Here is a 22,277-nt window from a genome sequence, read left to right as displayed (position 1 = left end):
GGGCCCACAGTTGCACAAGGCCTCACGGTGACCCAGGTTCATCTGTGCAGAGCTCGCACGAGACCACGTGTCGCCGGCTCCTCACAGAGCCGTGGGGTGCACAGAGGCCGCCACCTGGGATCCCAGACGCAACGCGGCCTACAGAGCCGTGTGTCCATGCGAGGCGCCAGAGCCGCCGTCCCACACCCAAGGGGGACCCACGCCTGCCTGTGGGCCAGCCGGGCCTGGCCCCAGGGGGGCTGTGTAAGATACTGCGCCAGGGCAGGCGGGAGCTTGGCCAGGCCCCACAACCTGGGGCGGCGGGGGGTCCCTGCATGGCTGCAGGGGTCACAGAGACTTGCAGGACACTATTTATATCATACCGAACCCAGTGGGGGCGGGCAGGCCTGGCGTGTACCTGCCGCCAGGGTTTCTGGACGCCCCCTACGCCCCACCCCCGCCCCGAGATTAAGGATCTGTTGTGTTTTGGCCTCTCATGAATTAAAGGCCCCGCCTTCTCTAAAGTCCCAGTCTGCATCCCGGCCTGCGTCTTCATTTCTGGGCCAGCGTGGGGTGGGTGGGCAGGTGGGCAGGACCACCACCACCTGGGATCCCGCAGAGCATTGTCCCCGGCGGCCTCAGCCTGGCTAGAGGGCTTGTCGGCTGGGCCCCTGGTGAGCACGGGCACCTGCCTGGCCGCCTGCCCCGGGTCAGGCACTGCTAACCACGTCTGAGGTTGGACAAAGTGGATTATCTGAGGTCAAGTGCAGCTGGGGCGGGGGTTGGGGGACAGCTCAGAGCAGCCAGAGTTCTCTAGTTCCAACGAAGCCATGTGGGCCGCGGAGGCCACGTGCTTGGGCGGGCCCTGGCTGGTTCCGTGAGTTCAGGGCTGGTGGGAGATGGGCAGTCAGTCCTGGGACTCAGGAGCTGAGCTCCCACGGACCACGCCCAGCCCTGCCCCGACTCCTGACCAAGCATCCTGCCCAGGGCGGACCGGTGATGGCCACAGTGCCTGGCCTCCTACGAGGCCTGCAACATGGCCATTTGGGGAGTGACCCAGTGGGTGGGAGCTCATTCTTTCTCTCTCTCTCCCTTTCAAAGACAAAGATAAGCAGCAGGTGTGTGTGCCATGCCTCCTCCCGTGGAGGCCCCCCCCCGTGTCCCCACCAGGGTCCCCCCTACAACAATGAACGGCAACCTGAGCCATCCTCACCACCGCCTAGGGTGAATCCAACCCAGATCCCCTGGGCACCATCCCCAGGATATGGTCTGCCCTCCCCACCTGGCCAGGGCGGAAGCCTGCAGCTCCATCCTGGTCTCCCTGGTAGGGGCTGGGCCTGGCTGGAGGTGGGATTAGCAGCCACAGGTGTGTGGGCGCCGCCCCCAGCCCGAGGCACTCCCAGCTTCCCCTGCTCTCCCAGGCTGCCTTGAGGGGAGGCCTCCTCCCGCCCAGAACCCAGAGGACACCGCTTGGCTTGGGGAGCCTCAACAGACGCTCAGCCCCCTGCAAGAACCGTGAGCAGTCCCCCTTCTCCTGGGCCCACGTCCCCCCACCTCTCAGTGGCCCTGAGGCCTTTCCCACCCACCGGGGACACCAGAGCCTCTCTGTCTACTGCCGCTGCTGCCAGTAAGCCCTCCTGGATGCTGCAGTTCTGGGTAGATTTTTATGTTTAAATTATTTGCCAGGCACACCGAGATATCTCCCACCACACACACACACAGAGCTGTGCTGGGGGCCAGGCGGCAGCCGGGACTGGCCAGGGGAGGAGGACAGACAACTCGGCCTCCCACCTTCCTGGAGCTCCCAGGGTCCCCCAGCTACAGGCCTGCCTCGGCCGGGCTGGGTCGGAGGCCCCCAGGGGGAGGGCACCCACACAGTCCTTAACTGAACCCTAATGAGGTAAGGCCGGGAGCTGTGAATTCCCGCCTCCCGGGGATGCGCTTCTGCTTCTTATTACTGCCCGTGACTAAACAGAAAACACCCTGGCTCCATTTAGATTATTATAGAGGGAAACATGCCAAACTTGGGCCACGACCATGGGGTTTTTGTTCATCCTTATCCCCCTGATGGGAAGTGAATGGAGACCCTGAGATGCTGGAAGTTGGGGGGCCAGGAGGACGCCAGCAGGTGAGGGGAGAGCAAACGGCTCCCCTGCCCCTGGTCCAGACCGCAAGCCACCTGTGTGTGACCGGAGGGAGGGCCTCCAGGGCCAGCACGCTGCCGATGCCCCTGGAGAGGCAGCAGGTGTAGGGCCTAGTCCCTGACTCCCTGCACCTGCGTTGGAGGCCCAGCTGGAGCTCCTGGTCTCCGCCCAGCCCAACCCTGGCCCTGGCGGCCATTTGGGGGGTGAACAAATGTGGATTCCGCTGTAGGTGAGCTTGGCAGCTGTGGGCAGGTGGCCGGTCAGGACTCCCAGGGCACCCAGGGCCTGTGTCACTCTCGGCCTCCCGGTGAGTGCTGAGCCCTGGGGGGCTGCAGGGTCCCTGCCCCTCATAGCGGGGCTCCACGAGCAGCTGCAGCTTCCGGCCATGGCCCTGGTCACCACCGGGTAGGCAGTGGGGCAGCCGGGCCTGGCACTCCCACGGAGGCCAGAGCCACTGACCCCGGCTGGGCCACCACATCGGCCCCACCACAGAAGGTCATTTCACAGCAGGAAATTCCCGACCTGCCAACTGTCACCACTTCTTCCAGAACATTCCATTGGCCCTGAAAGCAGCCAGGTCACCTTCCCCCTGGCAACCCCTGGATCCCTCTGTCTGGGATGTTTGCTGTCCCGTGTACACCCACACCCCGCCGTGTCCCCGTCTCTCCCTGGAGGGTCTTCCTTGGGCCCCCACCATACTAGCGGCTGTGCCCCTGGAGCAGGAGGGGCACTGGCAGGGTGGGCTTGGCCAGGCCCCCTAGGATCGGCACGTGTGACTGGCAGTGTGGAGGAGCGTGCCCCATGGTCCTGCCAGACTCCAGGGGGCGGTTGTGGGGTCTCCCCCAGGGGTGGTGATGCAGTGGCTGCTGCCTCCTGGGGAAGTGCGTGAGCAGGGAGCCGTGTGGCTAGTTGGGGGGACTCAAGGCCGAGGGAGGACCAGTGCCTTCTGCAGGGGTTACACCAGCTCCCCAGGGTTCCCCCGAATCTGTGGGGTACAGCCGTGCTCTGTGCATGCTGGGAGAGACGGGGTTAAACCATGCCTGAGCCTGGACCCTGTTCACATCGCCAAAAGCCCTGGGGAGAGCGAGCCCCCTTTGTGGAGGCCCCTGTGCCTTTGTGGGGCTCCCCCTCCGCACACCCTCTTTGTCTGGAAGCCTGAGCAGGCCCGGGAGCAGGCGAACCCTGGCCATTGTCCGTGCTGATTGAAATGCAAGAAGAAAACCCAAATCCACCTCGGCCCGGATCGCAGTGAATTCAGCTGTTTCGGTCTAAGCAGGTGAAGAAAAACAGCCTTTGAGAATGTTTGAAAAAAGCGTTCTTTTTGCTTCCAGTCGGCTGTGCTGGCGCCAGCTCGGGGCCTCAGCCGGGATGCTTTGCGATGGAGACCAGTAACTCCACAACAGGGTCCCGCAGGCGCGCCTGTTCACCCCACGCTTGGCTGTTTAGGAAGTGGGGGAGAAAAGCTTTTTAATGTAAGGGATGATGGGCCCGGCATGGTAGCCTAGTGGCTCAAGTCCTCTGCTTGCATGTGCCAGGATCCCATATGGGCACCGGCTCTAATCCCGGTAGCCCCACTTCCCATCCAGCTCCCTGCCTGTGGCCTGGGAAAGCAGTGGAGGACGGCCCAAAGCCTTGGGACCCTGCACCCGTGTGGGAGACCCAGAAGAGGCTCCTGGCTCCTGGCCACCTGGGGAGTCAGGCTGCTCCTGCCGCCCTCCCACACCCCGACTTGATGGAGTGGCATTATGGGAGCCATTTGTGGGGTGAACCCCTGATTGAGGGTGGCAGTGTTGGGGTGCTGTGGGTGGCGGTGGCACCAGCTGGCTCCAAGGGATGGGAGGGGACTCTAGGCTTTTGGGGTCCCTGTGCAGATGGGGTCCCGGCAGAAGGTTGCCATGGCAACAGTGCACTGCATGGGGTCAGGTCCTCCAGGAATGGGGGATATGCCAGGCCCCATCTTGAATCCCACAGGTCCCAGCTAGTTCCCCAGCTGGCTGACTGGCTGGTAGGTGGAGCTTGGGATGGTCACACCCCTCCCTGCCCCAACCCTCCTTGTACTGGCCCCGCCCCTCCTGGACTGGCCCCACCCTCCCCGGACTGGCCCCTCTCCTCCCAGGGTCTGGCCCCAAGTGGGGGACACCCCGCTGCTGGCCCCCCACCTGCCCACCCCTGGCCCTGCTTCCAACCCTGCCACCCACCAAGGCGCCTGCAGGGGTGCTCGAGGGTGACCATGCCTGTGCTTGGTCCTGAGACCCCCAGGGAGCCCCTGGCCAGACCCGCAGGAGCGGAGTGGAAGGTTGGGGAAGAGGTGACAGGCTGTGGGGGGCGCCCGGGGGGAACTATGCTCAGCTCTGACCCGGGCAGGAGGTCTGACCACCCTGGGAGGCAGCAGGTGGTGCCCGCAAGCTTGGTCCTCTGTGCCGCCTCCCTGTGGGAGAGATCTGGAAGGCGCTCCAGCTCCAGGCCAGCCCTGGCTGTGGCAGGGCCTGGGGAGCAAGCCAGGCCATGGGAATGGGAACCTTTTCCGGCCCCCAGACTGGCTCCCTGCCGGAAGTGCAGGTGGGGCAGCAGGAGGCTGGGTCAGGGCAGGGCTGGTGGTGCCCACTTGGCTGCAGCGTGGGTCAGCAGGTGCCCATCTCCTTGGTCGAGGTGGGGGGGGGGAGGTAAGGTCCTCCAGCCCCCTGTTACGGGGTCACCACCCCCTGTGTCATGGTTCTCTGTGCTTTAGGGGCCCACGGCCCAGTCTCAACATCCCCGGGCCAGCTGTGTGCTGTCGTGTGGGGCTGTAATCAGGGTCCCAGCTGTTCTCTGGCACAGACTGAGGGTGGGGGTCCCGCTGGGGGGTCACACGGATACTGGGGGACAGCTGGAGGGGGTCACACGGATGAGGGGTGTGTGCGGCTGGCAGGGGCTGGCTCAGCAGACAGGGAGTCTCCCAGCAAAGTGGGGGAACCACAGCTGCAGCTCTCCCCTCGCCCAGGCTCCCGCTTGCAGCTGAGCCCCCCGCTGAAGGAGGTCCAGCCATGTGACTGAAGCGGGGCGGGGATGGGATAATGGGATGCCCGCTGTGTCCCCCACCCCCAGGGCCTGTGTCCTTGCTGAGAGCGGGGCTTGCTGCTCCCCTCCACTCCTGGGGACCCCGCATCCTGTTTTCTTGTGTCAGCACGGTGACCGTGGTGTGTCGGGCGGGGTGACCTGGACAAGCTGTGCTGCGTGTCAACCTCGGTCGTGGTGGCCGTGACGTGGGTTCAGCCTCCAGCATGGGGCCTGGGCCGGGGTTGCCAAAGACCCAGGACGCCACACGGATGGCCCAGCCAGCAGGTGCCAGGCCAGGGCCTCCCTACTCCCCCAACGGGCATCGCTATGGCAACAGGCAGACAGGCACACCCTGGGAAGGGAGTCCAAAGCCAGGCGCCTCCTCCAGGTCTCCCATGTGGGTGCCAAGGCTCTGGGCCGTCCTCCACTGCTTTCCCAGGCCACAGGCAGGGAGCTGGGTGGGAAGTGGGGCCACCGGGACATGAACCGGTGCCCATATGCAGCATCAGCAGTCTGGGTGTATGTGGGGTGCCCCTCAGGGGACGTGCGAGTGTCTGGGACCACTGCAGCCTGGGGGACTCCAGCATCTCTGTCCTGTAGGTTGGTTGTTCACTGTGCGCGGTGTGGATGTCAGGTTCCCAGGAGCCGCTGAGGCATGTTGCTTGTCCCCCACCCCCAGCGGCGTCCTCCGGCCTCCTGCAGGGCAGAGGGGCAGCCCTGGTGCCTTTTGCTTTCGGCAGGGAGGCTCGCATTCCTTGGGTGTGTTAGCCATGGGTCAGAGGGCAGTGTGGGGGGCCCTCGACCCCAGCCTCGCCTTGTGGTCAGTGGTTCCTCTAGCCGCCAGGGGGCCCACGTGCCTTCTCCTGGGGTCAGAGTTCCCACGCTGGCCCTCCTGTTCCTGCACCCACACGCGTGGCCCAGCTGGGTGAACCTGGCCAAGGAGGTGGCGCCCACCTGCCCATCACCACCCCACGCGACACGGTTACACAGGTGGAACAGGGGCGGGTTGGACGCTCTCCTTTAATACAAAGTTGATTATGTACACGCGGGGCCGTATTCCCCCACGTCCACCCCACCCAGGGCGCCCTTCCCAGAGGTCCCCCTCGGGTCTGCCCCTCCTGGGGTGAGACCCGGGCAGCTGGGGCCAAGGGCTGGCACGGTGTGGGTGGAGAGCGGCAGGCACCGCCGTGGCCTCTGCTGCACGTGAGGGGTCTCCTGCCCTCTCCCCCGGGGGGAGGGAGACGGACCTCGACCCTGGGGTGGGGCCATTGGATGTGTCTGAAAATTTAGTTTATAAAAAAATGAAACAAGAGGGGTTGGGGAGTAAAGAAAAAGGAGCCAGGAATAGGGGCGGGGGAGACAGGGCACGGGGCAACCCCGGGCTGCTGAGTCTTAAAACTTAAAAATAATCCACGATTACAAAAGGGCGCGTGCCCCCCGGCCTGCTCACCCCACCCCCCACCCGGGGCCGCTCGGCTCGGCTCGGCCTGGAATCGGAAGGAAGTGAGGAATGTGCCAAGTGTCGGTGGGCCGGCGGGCCGGGGCCGTGGGCCTGCTGCGCGTGGCTCGCCCCACGGGTGCACACGCGTCACGTCGCGCCGGGGACCATGGCTTAGGTTGCATAGTGGTCGAAGCTGCCAAGGTACTCCAGCGCCGCCTGGTAGCAGAACTGGTACTCGTCCTGTGGGGCGGGGGGTGGCGTGCTGGGGTCAGCGCCCCACAGCCTGGGCAGACCGCCTCGCACCCCACACGGTGCCCGGTCGCTCCCTACCTCGGTTTGCACCATGGCGGGCCGTTGTGTCCGCAGCATCTTCACCGTCTGGAAGATGTCCACCACGCCCTCGTACCGCATGCGCTCCAGCACAATGCTCAGGGTGATGAACACGCCCGTCCTGCCCACGCCAGCGCTGTGGGGGCGAGCGGGCGGAGTGAGCTCACCCCGTCCTGTCCGGGGCTGCCCTGTGTCGCCCCACCCCTGGTCCTCCGGCCCCGCGCCCGGGCCTCTGCGCAGGCGCACACCTGCAGTGCACCGAGATGGGTCCATCCTGGCCGAACTGCTCCTTGGTCTTGTGCACTTGGCCGATGAAGTCGATGAAGCCCTCGCCAGACTTGGGCACGCCCTGCTCAGGCCAGTCGGTGAACTGGAACTGCCGTACGGTCCGCGACTGGCCGTCCTGTGAGGGAAGGGGGCCGGGGTCAGGGCGTGTGGCCCTCCACCCCCAGGGTCCATCCCCAACCAACCCACGGCCACGTCCCTCGGCCGCAGCCGGGCCACCCTGCCGGCTCCCACACTCACCCTGGCGTCCGTGACCTTGAACTCCCGCAGGATGTACTGAGGCATGTTGTACTCGGCCATGGGGTCCACCACGAAGTACTGGTAGCGGGCAGAGCGCTCAGCCGGCCAGTACTGATGGCACTTCTCCTGCGGGGCAGGGCGGGGTAGTGGTCAGCCCTGCCCAGTCCCGTCCTTGCAGCCCCTCATCTCCTGCGGCTCCCCAGCTCACCCGGCCCTTCTCCCACAGCCCCCCATCTCCTGCGGCCCCCTGACTCACCCGGCCCTTCTCCCACAGCCCCCCATCTCCTGCGGCCCCCTGACTCACCCGGCCCTTCTCCCACAGCCCCCTATCTCCTGCGGCCCCCTGACTCACCTGGCCCTTCTCCCACAGCCCCCCATCTCCTGTGGCCCCCGGCTCACCCGGCCCATCTCCCGTAGCTTGCTCAGCATCACCACAATGGTCGAGTTGTTCTCCCATAGCATACGCCAGAAGTCCTCGGTGGTCTCGGCCAGCGGCCCTTGCGTGGCCATGTAGGCCTTCTGCTGCCTGTGGGGTGGACGGGCTGCGGTCAGCGGCTGCAGGGTGCCCTGCTCGATGAGGAGCCCCCGCAGGGATGCGGGGCATCCCGGGCCGCCCCCCAGGGGCAGGTCGCACCTGTAGCCGTCGATGAAGCTGGCGTTGATGTAGTCGGAGCCCTCCACGCCGCGGATGGGCTGCAGGCAGACCCGCGTGCTCTCATACGGCATGATGTTCACCAGGCGGTTCTTGAACTTGTTACAAGGCAGGTTGGCACTGATGAAGCGAGACGTGTGGGCCTTGGAGCTGGCCAGGCGCTGTGGGCAGGGCAGGGAGCGGTCAGCCAGGGCCCCACTCAGGACACCCCGGTCACAGACCACCCCTGGCCCCACCATCGCCCTGCCCGGGTCACCTCTGGACCAGCACTCTGCCCCGGCCCCACCCCGCACCTTGAACTCGAGCTCCATGCCCGTGACGTGCTCGCCGGGCTCCACCTGTGCCAGCTTCTGGATGTAGGCGTAGAGGCTCCGCGCGGGCACCTCGGTGCTGCCGCAGCCCACGGCCTCGAGCAGCGCCTCGTGGATGAAGCTGTACTGGTCCTCCGTCTGCACCATGTAGTTGCGCTGCGCCCGCATGAGCGTCACGTGCCCGTACACGTCCACCGTCTTCTCGGGCCGGATGCGCTCCAGCATGGCGTCGATGACGATGAAGCAGCCGGTGCGGCCCACGCCGGCGCTGCGGGGGACAGCAGCAGGCCCGGGGGTTGGGGCGTGCCCGGGGCACGCGTGGCAGGCTCCGGGGGTCCCTGGGGGCGCGTCCACACGCACCTGCAGTGCACCACCACCGGGCCGGCGTCCGGCGGGTTGCAGGTTTTGACACGCCGCAGGAAGGCCAGGAAGGGCGTGGGGTACTCGGGCACGCCGTGGTCGGGCCACGCCGTGAACTGGAACTGGCGCACCTCGCGCTTCTCACTCGAGCCGTTCTGGGGAACATGGAGTGTGGGGCGGTCACCCCTGCCGCCCCAGCCGTGACCGCGTGGGGGTGTCACACCCAGCAGGACAACGCCCGCCCCCCGACCCTGCGCCTTTCCTCTGAGCTGGGGAGGGGGCTCCATCCTTCCCAGGCCCTGCTGTGGGGTCCCCTGGGACTCCTCGCCCGGGCACACGGGCCAGCGCTACTTCCACCCCAGCCAGAGGCAGGCTCTGCCCACAGCCTTGCATGGCCCCTGGGGTCGCAGCTGAGACTGGCTCTGCCCTCCCACCAGCCCTTCCCTGCGTGGCTCCTCCCCCCTCGGTGCCCGCACCCCTGCCGGCCTGGCGGGCCCACCTTGTGCAGAGAGAATGTCCTCACGCAGAACGTGGCCAGCTCGATGGTGTCCAGCAGCGTGACCTGGATGAAGCCGTAGGTCTCGGTGCCGCGGTTGGGCCAGTACTGGTCACACTTGATCTGCTCGGGTTGGGGGGAGAGTTGGGGGGTGGTGAGCCAGAACGTCCCACACGGGCAGGGCCAGCGTGGGCGGGGAGCGGGGCCTCACCCGCGACTTCTCCTCCAGCCGTGTCATCATGACGATGGTGGCCGAGCGCTGCTCCCACACCATGCGCCAGAAGTCGCCGAAGGTCTCCGGCAGAGGCCCCTGCGTGGCGATGTAGGCGTTCTGCCGCCGGTAGCCGTCCACGTAGTTGGCGTTGATGTAATCACTGCCCACGATGCCTGTGGGCCAGAAGCCGGTCACGTGCTGGGGTGCGGGGCTGGCTCCGTGTCCACCCATTCCCCCAGGCTGACCGCACCCCAACTCCTCCCGGGTGCTGCTGCCAGGCTGCTCCACACGTACGGGGTGGACCAGCACGCCCGGCTCCCCACACGACCCCCGGGGGTGGGGCCATCAGTTACATGCACGTTGGCGATGCTAACCTTCGATGGGCTGCAGGATGACGCGGGAGTGGTCGTAGGCGATGACATTGGCATAGCGATTCTTGGGTTTGTTCACCTCCAGGTTCGAGTGCTCCCAGGTGAACTGCTGGCCCGGGTCAATGGACTGCAGGGGGAGGCGGGGCCGTGCAGGGTCAGAGTGTGTGTGTGTGTCTGGGGGGGACACACGCATGTCCACGCGGGAGGCACGGGGCGGTGGCAGCTCACCTCGTACTCCTGCGACAGCTTGAGGCTGTCATTGGCCTTCAGCCGCTCCGTGTGCTCGGCCATGTCGGCGATGGGGATGGGCGGGTGACTGAGCATGCCTGTGGGCAGGGCAGAGGCCGTGGGCACGGGCTGGTGAGCCCCGGCCCAGCTGGGGAGGAAGGACGGCCCTGAGGGTTTGGTGTGTCCCCGAGGGGCTTGGAGGTGGGGGCAGCTGGTGAGGTCCAGGCGTACCCTCTTCCTGTCCTTAGCGGGGGGTCACAAGGTGATGGGGTAGACTGGCCTGCCCCACCACCCCCACTTTGTGGGCCTCCCATGCTGGTGGGGAGAGGTGAGGACGAGGCCTGCCAGGTGGCCCCTGACTTGACCGGGGAACAGTGGTTCTAAGGGAGCCCACCACTGTGGCAGAGGGCACACACACAGCCAAGAGGGGGGCTGGAGGCCGGGCAGCCGGGGCACCCACATGGCAGCAGCGCCCCAGGGGAGGAGTTGGGGTGCTGGGAGGGCCACGGTCACCTATGGTCGGGCGGACAGAGCCAGCCCCAAACCTGAACCCCTAGTGGGAAGAAAACAGAAGTGGCCAAAGCCAGCCTGGAGACGGGAGCGTGTTGAGGATGGCACGCGAGTGCTTCGGGGAGGGGGCGCTGCAGCCCCCCGACCAACCCCCATGTGGATGAAAGCCGGGGTGACGGGAGGCGTGACAGGGAGCAGGTGGGAGGCGAGGCGGAGTGCAGGGGACGCGAGGGGCCGGCCGTACCCGGGGTCTGGAAGTTGATACGCCTCATCTCCACGGGGTCCTTGGGGTGGTGGGGCGCCAGGTCGGCATTATTGAGTAGGCACTTCGTGCGCGGCTCCGAGTCCTTCCGCTTGCTGAGGGACACGAGGACATGGTGAGGCCCGTGGGCACAACCCACCCCTTCCCCGGTCAGCAGGCAGGAGGACCGGATGCGCTCTCACCTGTCGGGTTTGCTGCTCCCGGGAGGCAGCAGGCACAGGGGAAGAAAGGAAGAAGCCGAGGTGAGGGGGCGGCCGTTTTCTCCAGCCCCAGTGACCTCCAACCCCGCCTTCCCGGCCCCCACTGGCCCTCCCTGTGGAGACGGTGCTCTGAGCACCTGCCACGCGGCCCCTGCTGCGCCCCGGGGACAGAGAGGGGACCCACTTCTTATAGAGTAGGATGGCGATCACGATGCAAATGATGAAGACCACGGCCAGCACGGGCCCGATCACCCAGATGAGCCCCTCCTCGCCGTCCACGATGGGCTGGGGGTCCGGGTTATCTAGCTGGAAGGGGTCTGAGAAGGGGCTGGCTGCAAAGGTCTGCGGGAGACGGGTGGGGTTACAGATGGGAACCCTCCTTGGGGGGCACCTTTGCTGACCTCCCACGCACCCCTGAGCCCTCCCACCCCACACCCCTGGGGTGCACACCCCTGGGGGCCGCACCTTCAGTGTCCCCCCCCCAAGCACCCTGAGCCCTCCCTGTCCCTGCACACCCCTGGGGGCCGCACCTTCAATGACCCCCCACGCACCCTGAGCCCTCCCTGCCCCTCGCATGCTCCACCCACCGGCTCGCTCTTGGCCAGCACGGCCAGCACGAAGAGCACGTAGCGGTGCCCCGGCTCCAGGCCCCGGTTGTCGAAGCCCCCGTACTGCTTCTGGTCTCCGGGCCGGAAGCTGGCGGGCAGCGCCGAGAAGCGGGCGGCGATGTAGGGCCGGGGCGCCTCGAGCTGCCGCGAGTGCCGCAGGCTGCGCCTCTGCAGCCGGGCCAGGTCCTGCAGGAGCTGGGGGCGGAGTCGGGGTCAGGGGCGGAGTCAGGGCGGGGCGGGGTCAGAGCTGGAGTAGAGTCGGTGGGGCGGAGTCAGGGCGGGGCAGGGGCGGAACTGAACCAGGGGCAGAGCGCAGAGGGGCGGGGCCAGAACCAGGGCGGAGTCGGAGGTGGAGTCAGGGCGGGGTGGAGCTGAGTCGGGGGTGGAGTCAGGGTGAGAGCTGTCAGGGGCGGAGCTATGAGTCAGGGGCGGGGCCCGATCGGGCAGGTCCAGGGGCGTGGCACTATGGGCGGAGTCTCCACGGGGGCGTGGCCGGGCGCAGCCTCACCTCCTCCAGGTCCATGTCCTCCGGGCTGCCCAGCGGGGTCAGGAACTGGCCGCCGCGAGACTTGCGGAGCGGAACCATCACGATGAAGTAGCTCCTGCTCAGGGGTGACAAACGGGGAGTGTGAGGGGGTGCGGGCCGTGTCCCCACCCCGAACCCGGGACCCCCTCTCCCACCCGCGGGGCCGGGCACACGTACTGGACGGGCACGGGGCTCTGGCCGTCGGGCAGGTGTACGGTGATGTAGCCTTCGGGGTCGGGCTTGGGGGCCACGCTGGGCTTGCCGCTGAGCAGGTTGAAGGCCGTCCAGGCAGTGACCGTCTGCTGCAGGCCACCCAGGCTGCTGCCCCGGTTGGTCAGCACGAAGTTGTAGAAGGTTTGGGGCTTTAGGTGCGTGATGAGTTTCTTTGTGGTGCGACCGTCCACGTCCAACGTCAGCCCATTGTACTGGATCTGCAACGGGGCCGGGGCCGGGGTGGGCTCAGCCATGGCCCACGGGGCCCTGACTCCCGGCCTGGCCTTCATCTACGGTCCCCGATCGCCCACGCTCGGAGGGTCCCAGGCACCCATGTGGGAGACATGGGGCTCCTGGCTTCAGCCAGTCCCGCCTGAGCAGTTGACGGCATTTGGGGAAAGGGCAGGGGATGAACCAGCGGCTGGAAGATCCTGTCTGTCACTCCCACGCGGGTGCAGGGTCCCGAGGCTTTCCCAGGCCACAGGCAGGGAGCTGGATGGGAAGTGGAGCAGCCGGGATACGAACCAGCGCCCATATGGGACTGCTGGTACAGCAGGTGGAGGACTGACCACAGGAGCTCTTAATCCTCTAGAAAATTTCAAGTGCACTCTAATCCCAGCTGAGCCAAGACACGGCCCAACCTGACCCTGGACTCGGCCTCCACGGCCATCTGCACCACACCGCCCGGCCCCACGACCCCACGGCCCCACAGTCCGGCCTGCACGCACCCTGTAGGGTGTGGGGGAGTTGTAATTGTCGGGAAACTCCCAGCTCAGCAGCACCGATGTCTTCATGATCATTTTGACCTTAAAGTTCTTGGGTGAGACTGCGCCGGAGCAGGTAAACGGTCGGGCGAGGGAGAGAGAGGAGAGAGAGAGAGAGAGAGACCCGGGTGAGTTCAGGCCGGCGGGGCGGGGCGGCCCAGGGGTTCCCTGCCGGTCTCTGCCTGGCCCTGGCCCGGCCCTGCCTGCCCTGTCCCAGTGCCCTGTCGAAGGGGAGACGGCGCAACTGCAGAGAGAGAGAGAGAGAGAGAACGGAAGAGGAAGAGGAGGAGCAGGGGGATGCGGCGGTGGGGGCGGCGTCCCACCTGTGCCAACGCCGGAGGAGCCTCGGGTCAGACTGGCCTGGAGCGAGCACAAGGAAGCAGAAAAGTGACCACTTACCTGGCCGGGGGACAGGGAGGGGGCTGGGGTGGGGGTGGGCGCAAGGCCCGGTCCGCCTGTGGTTGTGGTGCGGGCGTCGCCGCGCCTACCTTGGTCCCGCAGGAAGGTGCGGTAGCGCACAGGGGGGCTGTAGGGGCCGGGGCCCCGGCGCGTGTGGGCTCGCACTTGCAGATCGTACGCCGTGTCAGGCTGCAGGCCCCGCAGCGTGAACGCCATCTCGGCCCCGGGCTCGGTGGCCGCCGCCACCACGGGCAGCTCGGTCTCTCGTGCGGGGCCCGCGGCGCCCGCCTCCCGCACGGCCACGGTGTACTTGACAATGGCCCCGTTGCGCTCGGCGGGCACGGGCGGCAGCCAGCGCAGGAGCACAGTGCCGGCCGACGCGTTGCCCGCCGCCTCCAGGATCTGCGGGTGTCCGCGGGGCGCGTCTTCGGGGATGTGCAGCGCCGCCGCCGCCTCCTCGCCCAGCCCGCCGCGGCCGCGCGCCGCCAGCCGGAACACGTAGGTGGCCCCTTTGTGCGCGCCCGGCGCCGAGTAGTGATCCTGCGACGCCGGGAACTCCAGCGTGGCCAGGGGCGCAGAGTCCTCGCGGCCGAACTGCAGCCGGTAGCCCAGCACCGGGTCGTCGGCGCTGGTGGCCGGGGGCTCCCAGCGGGCCAGCAGGCTGCCCTCGGGGGTCTGCTGCACCGACAGCGTGGGGCGGCCCAGCACTGTGGGGACACGGATAGGCGCGGCGTCAAGAGGGGGCGCACGGCCTGCGTCCCTACCCAGCTGGCGTCAGAAGCCGTCCTCTGCAGCACGGGGAGGGCTGGGGTCCCCACGCAAGTACTCCTTGCACGGGGAAGGGGTGGGGGATGGCCAGCCAGCTGACCAAAGGGTGCGGAAGGAGCGACCCCACTCGAGGCCTCTTGGACCAGCATCGTGGACAAGCTCTGGCCTCTTGAACACCCGGGATGTGGCCATGGAGAGGGGGCCCCTGCCTGTGTACCCGCTTTCCCCCACATCTCTACAAAAGCTTTTGCCTCCTGCAGTTTCATGCTGGCTGGGGGAGTGGATGGAGATTTAAAAACATCCCTTGAGGGCGCCAAGAGGGAGACTGGGGTGGGGGGATGGGGCAATCAGGGAGGCTTCCTGGAGGAGGGCCCTAAGGGAGGGAAGGAGCAGGCCGTGCACCCCACCCTGCACCTGCTGCTCCCCTGCCTGGCGGGGTGGGGTGGGGGCCGCGGGGCTCGCACCTGCTCCCTTCGTGGTGACCACCTTGGGTTTGCTGCGAGCGCCATCGCCTTTCATGGTGTAGGCGGCTACCGTGATGGAATAGGAGGTCTCGGGCAGCAGGTCTGTGATGACCATTTCCTGGGGGAAGGCAGGGGGTGTAGTCAGCATGGGGGGGTGGGGGGTACCCCCAAGAGCACACACGTGCAGGCGAGTCCATGCAGGGACCACGCACATGCAGCCTGCCGACTCCTCCCCATGGCAGCCACCAGAGGGCATCTCTGAGCGCCCCACACCCTGAGGGTTAAAATCAGGGTTCTCTGGGGGGGTCCACTCCTTGCTCTGGCCCTAGCCACACCTGCGCCGGCTCACAAGCCCAGCAGCTACACCTTCAGGGATCCTGCAAGATGCTGACGGGACAAGTGACTCAACTTCCTCTCCAGTCTGGGCTGAGCACACAGAGGGAGTGTCCACCTCCCAACACGGGCAGCACTGCCCATCGCTCCAGTCACAGGATCTTCACCTTGACCCTGCACGGGCGCGCACCTCCCTGGACCAGCGCCCTGCTGTTCCTGCCTGAGCAGGGGACCTGCACCTGCCGCTCCAGCCCAGGGGTGCTTCCCAATGCGCTCCCCTCCCACCATCGTCCTGAGGGCAGGAGCATACAGCTTGCCAACACCCACCAGCACGTGTGGGGGGGCAGGGCCACAGGAACACGGGACTCCTGCCTTTAAGGCCTTCGTGGCAGCGCCCCAGAGACACGGGGTGGCCAGCCCAGGCTCTCACGGGAGGGTGTGGCTCCCGCCTGTGGGCAGAGACCTGCCCAACATCACTGCATGTCATCTCCAGGCCGGCCTCCCTAGGTCAGGGTGGCCCATGGCCAGGTCTCCCAGCCCCTCTCTGCCTGTGGGCCAGCATACAGCGAATGCAAAGATTCGGGGGTGCTCTTTGCCCCTCCAAGACCTACATAAGTGTAAGGGCACGGAGCTCTACAGGGACAAAACTCTGTCCCCACGGCTGAGCCTGAAAGGAACACCAGCTCACCAGGGCCTGTGGGCGCCCAAGGGCCATGGGGCGGAGGGGGGAGGTGCATGCGTGCCCCCAGGGAGGAGACCCTACGATCTGGGTGGGGAGAGGGGCGTGCAGGGTTCACAGCACAGCACGGCCCGCGGGAGCGCACGGCTAGGGCGCTACTCACATATTCGGCCGTGTCATCCATCTCCCACTGCGCGGGAGGCGGCGGCGATGGGAGAAGAGCGGGCAGGTGAGGCGCAGGCGGGGCCCCCGCAGGCCCGCCCACGAACCCCGTTCCCCGCAGGACGCACCTGCGCGTCAGCCAGCATCACATCCTTGATACGGGGCGGCCCGCGGGCCTCGGCGCCATCCATGCGCACGTAGTGGACTTGGTAACCACGGATCTGGCCATGTTGCCGGCCGGGCGCGGGCGAGCGCCACAGCACGCGGATGGCCGTGGCGTTGAGCGCCTCCGCCTCCACCTTCCGCGGCGGCGCGCTGGGCACTGGCGGACGGGAGGGGAGGGGAGGGGCGGCAGGGTGGTTACCAGGATGCCCGACTCTGCCCGGGGCCGTCGGGCTTGGGAGTGGCTGCAGGGGCGCGCAGGGTGCGCACAGCCCTCCCCACAGGCCCCGCTGGGGACCCTCTGCGCTTGTTGGAACCACTTGCCCAGGGTTCTTAGAATTTGAGCAGGCTGCACCTGCTCCAAACACTTTGCAGAAAACTCCCCCGTCTTCAACAACTCGCACCCAGATGGGGCAGCTGAGGCGCAGTGGACAGCTAGGCTGCTAGCCCAGCCCACCCGAGTCTCCAGCTCTGGCTGCCAGCGCTCAACAGACGGCGACCACAGCCTAACTTCCCAGTTGAGCGCTACCGGGCAGGACGCAGGTGCGCACACACACAAACCGGGGCTCCGCGCCCAGTCCTGCAGGATTCTAACCACCCTTGGCTGCCCCCTCAAAGCAGCACGGCCGCCGGTGTCACCGGGCTCCCCACCCCGATGCCTGCGACGCCGGGCAGGTGCAGCCGGCCCTGGGGGTGGTGCTTACCGTCTTCCTCGGTGCGGACGACCACGGGCGAGCTCTCGGGCCCCGGCCCCACCTCTGTGTGCGCCACGGTGGTGATGCGGTACTCCGTCCACTTCTCCAAGGCCTCCAGTAGGATCTGGGTGGTGGTTGGAGGGATGCCTTTCACCTCCTTGGGTTCCGGGTCCTCCGAGCCCAGCGGTCGATAGCGGACGCTGTAGCCCACCAGGGCCCCGTTGTGCGTCTCCGGCGGCGGCGGGCGCCAACTTACCAAAATGGCGGTGGAGCGCATGCTGACACATTTAACGTCTTGAGGGGGGGCGGACGGTTCTATTGGAAGGGGGGAGGGGGAGAACGTGGGGGAGGGGAGGGGAGAGGAGAGGAGGGGGTGGGCGGGGAAACAAAAGATGGGAAAGAGAAAATAAAAAAGAAGATGATAACAAACAAAAAAACAAAACAAAACCAAAAGAGAAGTCGAACCCAAAAGAAGCAGGTGGCAACCGAGGGTGCAATGGGCGGGTGGGGAGGGCTGGCCAAGAAGCTGTGGAGCTGGGGGTTGGGGTGCCCACTGAGGACCTACTGTGCACCCCGGGCGCTTGTCAGGCCTCAAAGAAAAACAAGGCAAATATCTGCTTACAGGGCCCCCACTGCGTGCCAGGCATCAGGACGGGGGCTGCAATATGAGTTCTGCCAAGTGAAGACCTACTGTGCACCTGGCACTTGCCCACAGGACACCCACTGCATGCCGGGCACTGGGACAGGCTACAGTACTAGTCCTGACCCATGAGGACCTACTGAGCACCTGGCAGTTGCCCACAGAACACCCACTGTGTGCCAGGCACCAAGGCAGAACTACAGTACCAGTCCTGCCCCCTGAGGACCTACTGTGCACCTGGCACTTGCTCACAGGGCACCCACTGTTTGCAGGGCACTGGGCCAAGGGGTACAGCGCAGAGACCCCACTTGTCAGCTACCTACTGTGTGCTGGACGCTTTCTAGCGACAGATTACCACACACCTATTAGGTGCTAAGCATTGTATTAAGGGATGTCACCATGGAGACCCCACTTGATACTTCCCAGTGGCTTCAGAGAACAGTAAAGGCAAAACGCAGTGACACCAGATCCAAAGCAACGGCCCCACTGGCTCTTCCTAACCCCAACCCTACCCTGCACAACTGGGATCCCATGGGGCGCTGGTTCTAATCCCAGCTGCTCCGCTTCCACCCAGCTCCCTGCCTGTGGCCTGGGACAGCAGTGAGGACGGCCCAAAGCCTTGGGACCCAGGAAGAAGCTGCTGGCTCCTGGCTTTGAGTGGGCGCAGTTGCGGGCGCTTAGGGAGTGAATCACCGGTCGCAAGATCTTCCTCTCTTCTCTGTAAATCTGCCTCTCCGATAAAAATACATCTTGATAAAAGTCTCCTATCAAGATCCTACTGTGTGCAGGCTCGCTCCAGGGACAGTGAACGCCCACTTTGCACACCTACTGTGTGCTGGCACGCTCCCCACTCCATGAGTCTTCAGTGTATACCTACTGTGTGCAGGCAGGTTGCTGTGGGCGTATTTTATAGAAAAGGACTGATTCTCACGGTGAAAACAACTACTCTCTATGAAGCACCTGTGCCCCGGGGGCCCCTGCACCACCCTGGCTGCTGCTCATGCCTTCAGCCACCTGCTGTGTGCCCGCCCGCATCCTGGCTCTAACATGACTGAATAAGGGCTTGGCCATGCCCTGCGCCTCAGGAAGCACGTTTGAGGACGTGCAGCCCGTCCTGGATACCCAGCATCGGCCAAGGGCCTTGCAAGGTCACACTGTTCCCATTTTGAGGCCCTACTGTGCGCTCAGTGCCGCTCTAGGCCTGTTATCAAGTGACGGCAGCAAGTTGGTAGCTAAGTAGGGCTATGGATGCGGGGTCCCTCGGGGCCAGGCTGGGGCCAGTAACTGTCACCTGGGACACACACACGCTGTAATGCTCCCAGCATCACACCTGCACGCCCAGGACAGCTGGCTGTGCACACACACAGCTCCTGCACGCCCAGCGCCCGCTGAGCCCTCACCACCTCCCCACATGCCAGGAGTTGGCAGCCTGAACCTCCACCTGCGTGAGGCACCTGACCTTGGATGCGCATGGCGCACACCCTCATTGGGGGCCTGGGACTCTGCCCCCTTTTCTTGACCAGCCACCCCAGCCGGAAGTGTCAGGGAAGAGATGGGGGGACACGCAAGGCAAGGGCAGGGGGTGGACAGGGCAGCCGGGATGGCGAGGGAAAATTGACATCACGACCATGAGAAGATAAGGAGCAATGGTGATGGCGGTGATGAGAAAAACCAAAATAATCAACACAAATCAATAAAGGGAAAGACAGAGAGACCGCGCCCCGGCGGTCCTGGGCCGGGTACCTACCTTCCACACCGCAAGCACTAACTGATGGGACTTTCTTACGAGGGAGACGAGCTAGGGGCCAGGCCGGGTTCTCCGGCGCCCACTGGCCTGGCCTGCACCTACCCATGTGAGCGACCGATAGGCTAGGGGAGCCGCCAGCCCCCGCCCTGGGGTTGAGGGGCAAGGGACCGACACGCCTGGCCCTGCGTCTTGCTGCTGGCTCCCCGCCCGTGTGCTGGGCCGCCCCAGGGAAGTGGGAGGGGTGAGCACGGTGCGGAGGGGGCCGAAGCCATTTCACAATCCAGCCCAACCTGCGTGATGGCGTTGTGGGTGGGGTGGGGGGGGGACAGGTCAGAGAGAGAAAGAGAGAGAGAGAGAGAGACGCAGAGAAGGGAAGAGGCCGCAGCCAAGTGGGGGCCAGGCTGGGGCCAGGCACGCAGGGTGGGCCGTGTTTGTGAACTTGACACCAGCGAGGAGTACTCACCTTGGCACCTCTGCCGGCCTCGTGGGCCACAGGCCACCCTCACTGACTTTCATCTCACACACGCCCCCACTCAGGGAGGGGGGTCCTGGGCCCCTGAAGCCCTGGCAGCAGCAGCCTCGACTGAAAACCCGCCCCCCCGCAACCTCTGAGACCAGCTGTGTGTCCACGCACCCGGGGCACATGTGGAAGCTTCTGGAACAAGGCCTGGGGCGGCTGAGCCGTGACTGACTGAGAACGTGGGGGAGGGGGTGCAGGCAGGGGAGGGAGGCGAGAGGAGGTGATGCCGCACAGAAGAGAGGAGGGGGGCAGACGTGGCAGGGACTCGGGGTCCTGTTCAATCCAGAGGCGGGTGCAGCGGGCGGGTGGGTGGCCGTGGGGCCTGATCTGGGGCAGGGAGGCCGGGCCGGCCCTGTTGAGGGGCATGGCGTGGGCTCTGACTAGGCCCTGCCCCCTCCCTTGCTCATTTTGGGGGTGTTAAGAACTGGGGTGTGGGGAGGGACACAGCAGATCTACCTCCTCTGCTAACCTTTGCTGTCCCGAGGGGAGGAGGGACGGGCATGACCAAAAGCGGCTCCTTGACCCGCCCCCTGCCCGTCCCCACCCCTCCTATCCCCCCCAGGACCCTGACCCTCCATAGGGGGCAACCCTGACTGTGCTGGGTTGTAAGGGATAAGTAACACCAAAATGAACCAAACCAGGGCCGGGCACGGGCGGGGGCGAGCCGGCCAGAGGCGCCCCCCACCCCCTGCGACAGGCGCACGGCCAGTGGACACGTACTGGACTGCAGCGTGCGCTGTCGCACGGCTGAAGTGAAGGCGCCCAGGCCCTGCGGCGAGCGCGCCGCCAGGCGGAAGGCGTACTCAGTGTCTGGCTTCAGATCCTCCACCACAAAAGCCGTCGTGGGATCGAACGTGCGGGCCACCTGCGGGCGATAGCAGCGGGCCCATCAGTGCGGGCTGGAGGGGCGGGGGGGTGCCCATGCGGCCCTGGCAGCACCATGTCCGACCCCCTCCCAGTACCTCGTGACCACGGTCGCCTTCCTTGAAGAGGAGCTCGTATTTGATAATGCTGTCCACCCGCGGGGGGCTCCAGGTCAGCCCGATGCTCGTCTCCGACCTGGCTTCAGCCCGAAGGTTCATTGGTTGGCCCGGGACTGGGGTGAGAGGGTGAGGGTGGGTGAGAGAGCGAGAGAGCGAGAACAGGGGCAGCGAATAGAGCGAACAGAGCGGAGGAGAGAGGGAGGGAGGGGTGCCTGGCTCACTCTGAAGGCTTCCAGATTGTTCTCCGGCTGTTCTCATCTCTGGCGTATTTTTTTTTTTCTAGGAACAATCCCTCCCACCAACCCACCCCATCTCCTTGTCCATCTCAACTCTCTGATCTGTTCTGCCAATAGCGGAAAAAAAAAATCCATGGATTACAAAAATTCCCATTTGCAACTGCTCAAGCGCTCATCCCACCCCTGCAAATGGAGTGACACGGGGAGGGGCGTCTCCCGTGGCTGCCTCTCCTGCACCCACCCACTGCGGCAGCGGCAACGCAGCATGAGACATCTGCTTCCTGCTCTTGGGCGGGCACCCCTAAGATTGTGAGATCTGAGCCCCAAGAGGAAAGAAACAAAAATCCCACAGGCGGCTGGGCCCTTCTGGGGCTCACCTCCCTGCTGCGTCTTCACCTGGATGGGGTCTGAGAGCGGCCCGTCGCCCACCGAAGTGAAGGCCAGCACGCGCACGGTGTACGTCTCGTCCTCCAGCAGGCTGCCCACGGTGGTCAGCAGGCTGTCGTCCACATGGTGTTTCTGCCAGTTGCCCACCGGGTGCTCGGGCTCCATGGTGTAGTAGACGCGGTAGCCGCGGATGAGCCCGTTGGGTTCCACGGGTTCCTCCCACTGCACGATCATCGTAGTGGAGCTCAACATGCGGGCTTGCACGTTGCGGGGCGCGCTGGCGGGGGCCTGCTCGCCCGTGCGCGTCACCACCGACTCGCTGGGCGGGCCCTGGCCGATGGAGTTGACGGCTGACACCCAGATCTCGTACTCAGAGTTGGGGCTCAGGCCCCCGATGCTGTAGCGTGTCGTGGTGATGTCTTCTTTGATCTGGTAGGGGCCGTCCTGGCTCTTGGATTTGTACTCGATGACATAGTACGACACGGGGTCGGGGTTGCCCGAGTCCCAAGTGATGGTGATGCTGGTAGCTGTGTTTTCTGTCACCACAGGCGTCCCTGGGGCTCTGGGGAGTGCTGGGTGGTGGGCGAGGCAGGGTGCGGGAAGCAGGGTTACATGAGTGGCCAAGTCACTACCTACCGCACAACTGCCCCTGCTGAGCCCTGCCTGAGGCCGGCAGCCAATGACAGCCCCGCAGCGCTGAGAGGTAGGCAGGCAGGGTCGTCCCCCTGCTGGTTCACATCCCAGGCCACAGCCAGAAGCTGGACACATCGTCTGGGTCTGACCCGTGGGACTGCAGAGGCCCAAGCACTTCAGCCATCTCTCTCCCCTCCCCTGGGGGGTGCCCAGCAGGCAGCTGGAGCCGTGCGTGCCCCAAATGTCCACCATGAAAACTTTTCCACACTGGGGCTTGACACGGTAGCCTAGTGGCTAAA

General features: G+C 65.7%; 1 protein-coding gene across 5 annotated transcripts in view; it reads right to left on the bottom strand.

The window, feature by feature from the left end:
* Nucleotides 1–6,704: 6,704 nt before the first annotated feature.
* PTPRS (protein tyrosine phosphatase receptor type S) overlaps nt 6,705–22,277 on the bottom strand; it is a 35,710-nt gene continuing 20,137 nt past the window's right edge. For 2 of the 5 annotated variants that reach the window (XM_058657756.1, XM_058657760.1), the window contains 27 exons: nt 21,336–21,917; nt 20,702–20,835; nt 20,460–20,604; nt 16,842–17,147; nt 16,104–16,297; nt 15,977–16,003; nt 14,802–14,919; nt 13,659–14,276; nt 13,135–13,232; nt 12,371–12,624; nt 12,176–12,269; nt 11,647–11,862; nt 11,244–11,401; nt 11,042–11,053; nt 10,842–10,954; nt 10,088–10,185; nt 9,863–9,986; nt 9,486–9,661; nt 9,278–9,397; nt 8,779–8,933; nt 8,401–8,686; nt 8,090–8,268; nt 7,855–7,981; nt 7,456–7,581; nt 7,179–7,333; nt 6,931–7,066; nt 6,705–6,840 (listed from right to left, as the gene is read on the bottom strand). In XM_058657756.1, the coding sequence (XP_058513739.1) occupies nt 6,772–6,840; nt 6,931–7,066; nt 7,179–7,333; nt 7,456–7,581; nt 7,855–7,981; nt 8,090–8,268; nt 8,401–8,686; nt 8,779–8,933; nt 9,278–9,397; nt 9,486–9,661; nt 9,863–9,986; nt 10,088–10,185; nt 10,842–10,954; nt 11,042–11,053; nt 11,244–11,401; nt 11,647–11,862; nt 12,176–12,269; nt 12,371–12,624; nt 13,135–13,232; nt 13,659–14,276; nt 14,802–14,919; nt 15,977–16,003; nt 16,104–16,297; nt 16,842–17,147; nt 20,460–20,604; nt 20,702–20,835; nt 21,336–21,917 (4,820 nt within the window). In that variant the 3' untranslated portion in view covers nt 6,705–6,771. The remainder of the gene's footprint in view (nt 6,841–6,930; nt 7,067–7,178; nt 7,334–7,455; nt 7,582–7,854; nt 7,982–8,089; nt 8,269–8,400; nt 8,687–8,778; nt 8,934–9,277; nt 9,398–9,485; nt 9,662–9,862; nt 9,987–10,087; nt 10,186–10,841; nt 10,955–11,041; nt 11,054–11,243; nt 11,402–11,646; nt 11,863–12,175; nt 12,270–12,370; nt 12,625–13,134; nt 13,233–13,658; nt 14,277–14,801; nt 14,920–15,976; nt 16,004–16,103; nt 16,298–16,841; nt 17,148–20,459; nt 20,605–20,701; nt 20,836–21,335; nt 21,918–22,277) is intronic. The other 3 variants (XM_058657759.1, XM_058657757.1, XM_058657761.1) reach the window with 3 other exon arrangements.

This window comes from Ochotona princeps, chromosome 33, assembly GCF_030435755.1.
Source record: "Ochotona princeps isolate mOchPri1 chromosome 33, mOchPri1.hap1, whole genome shotgun sequence".
Taxonomy (NCBI): Eukaryota; Metazoa; Chordata; class Mammalia; order Lagomorpha; family Ochotonidae; genus Ochotona; species Ochotona princeps.
The sequence above is the reverse complement of the archived record's forward strand: the minus strand, read 5'-3'. Positions and strand labels throughout refer to the sequence as shown.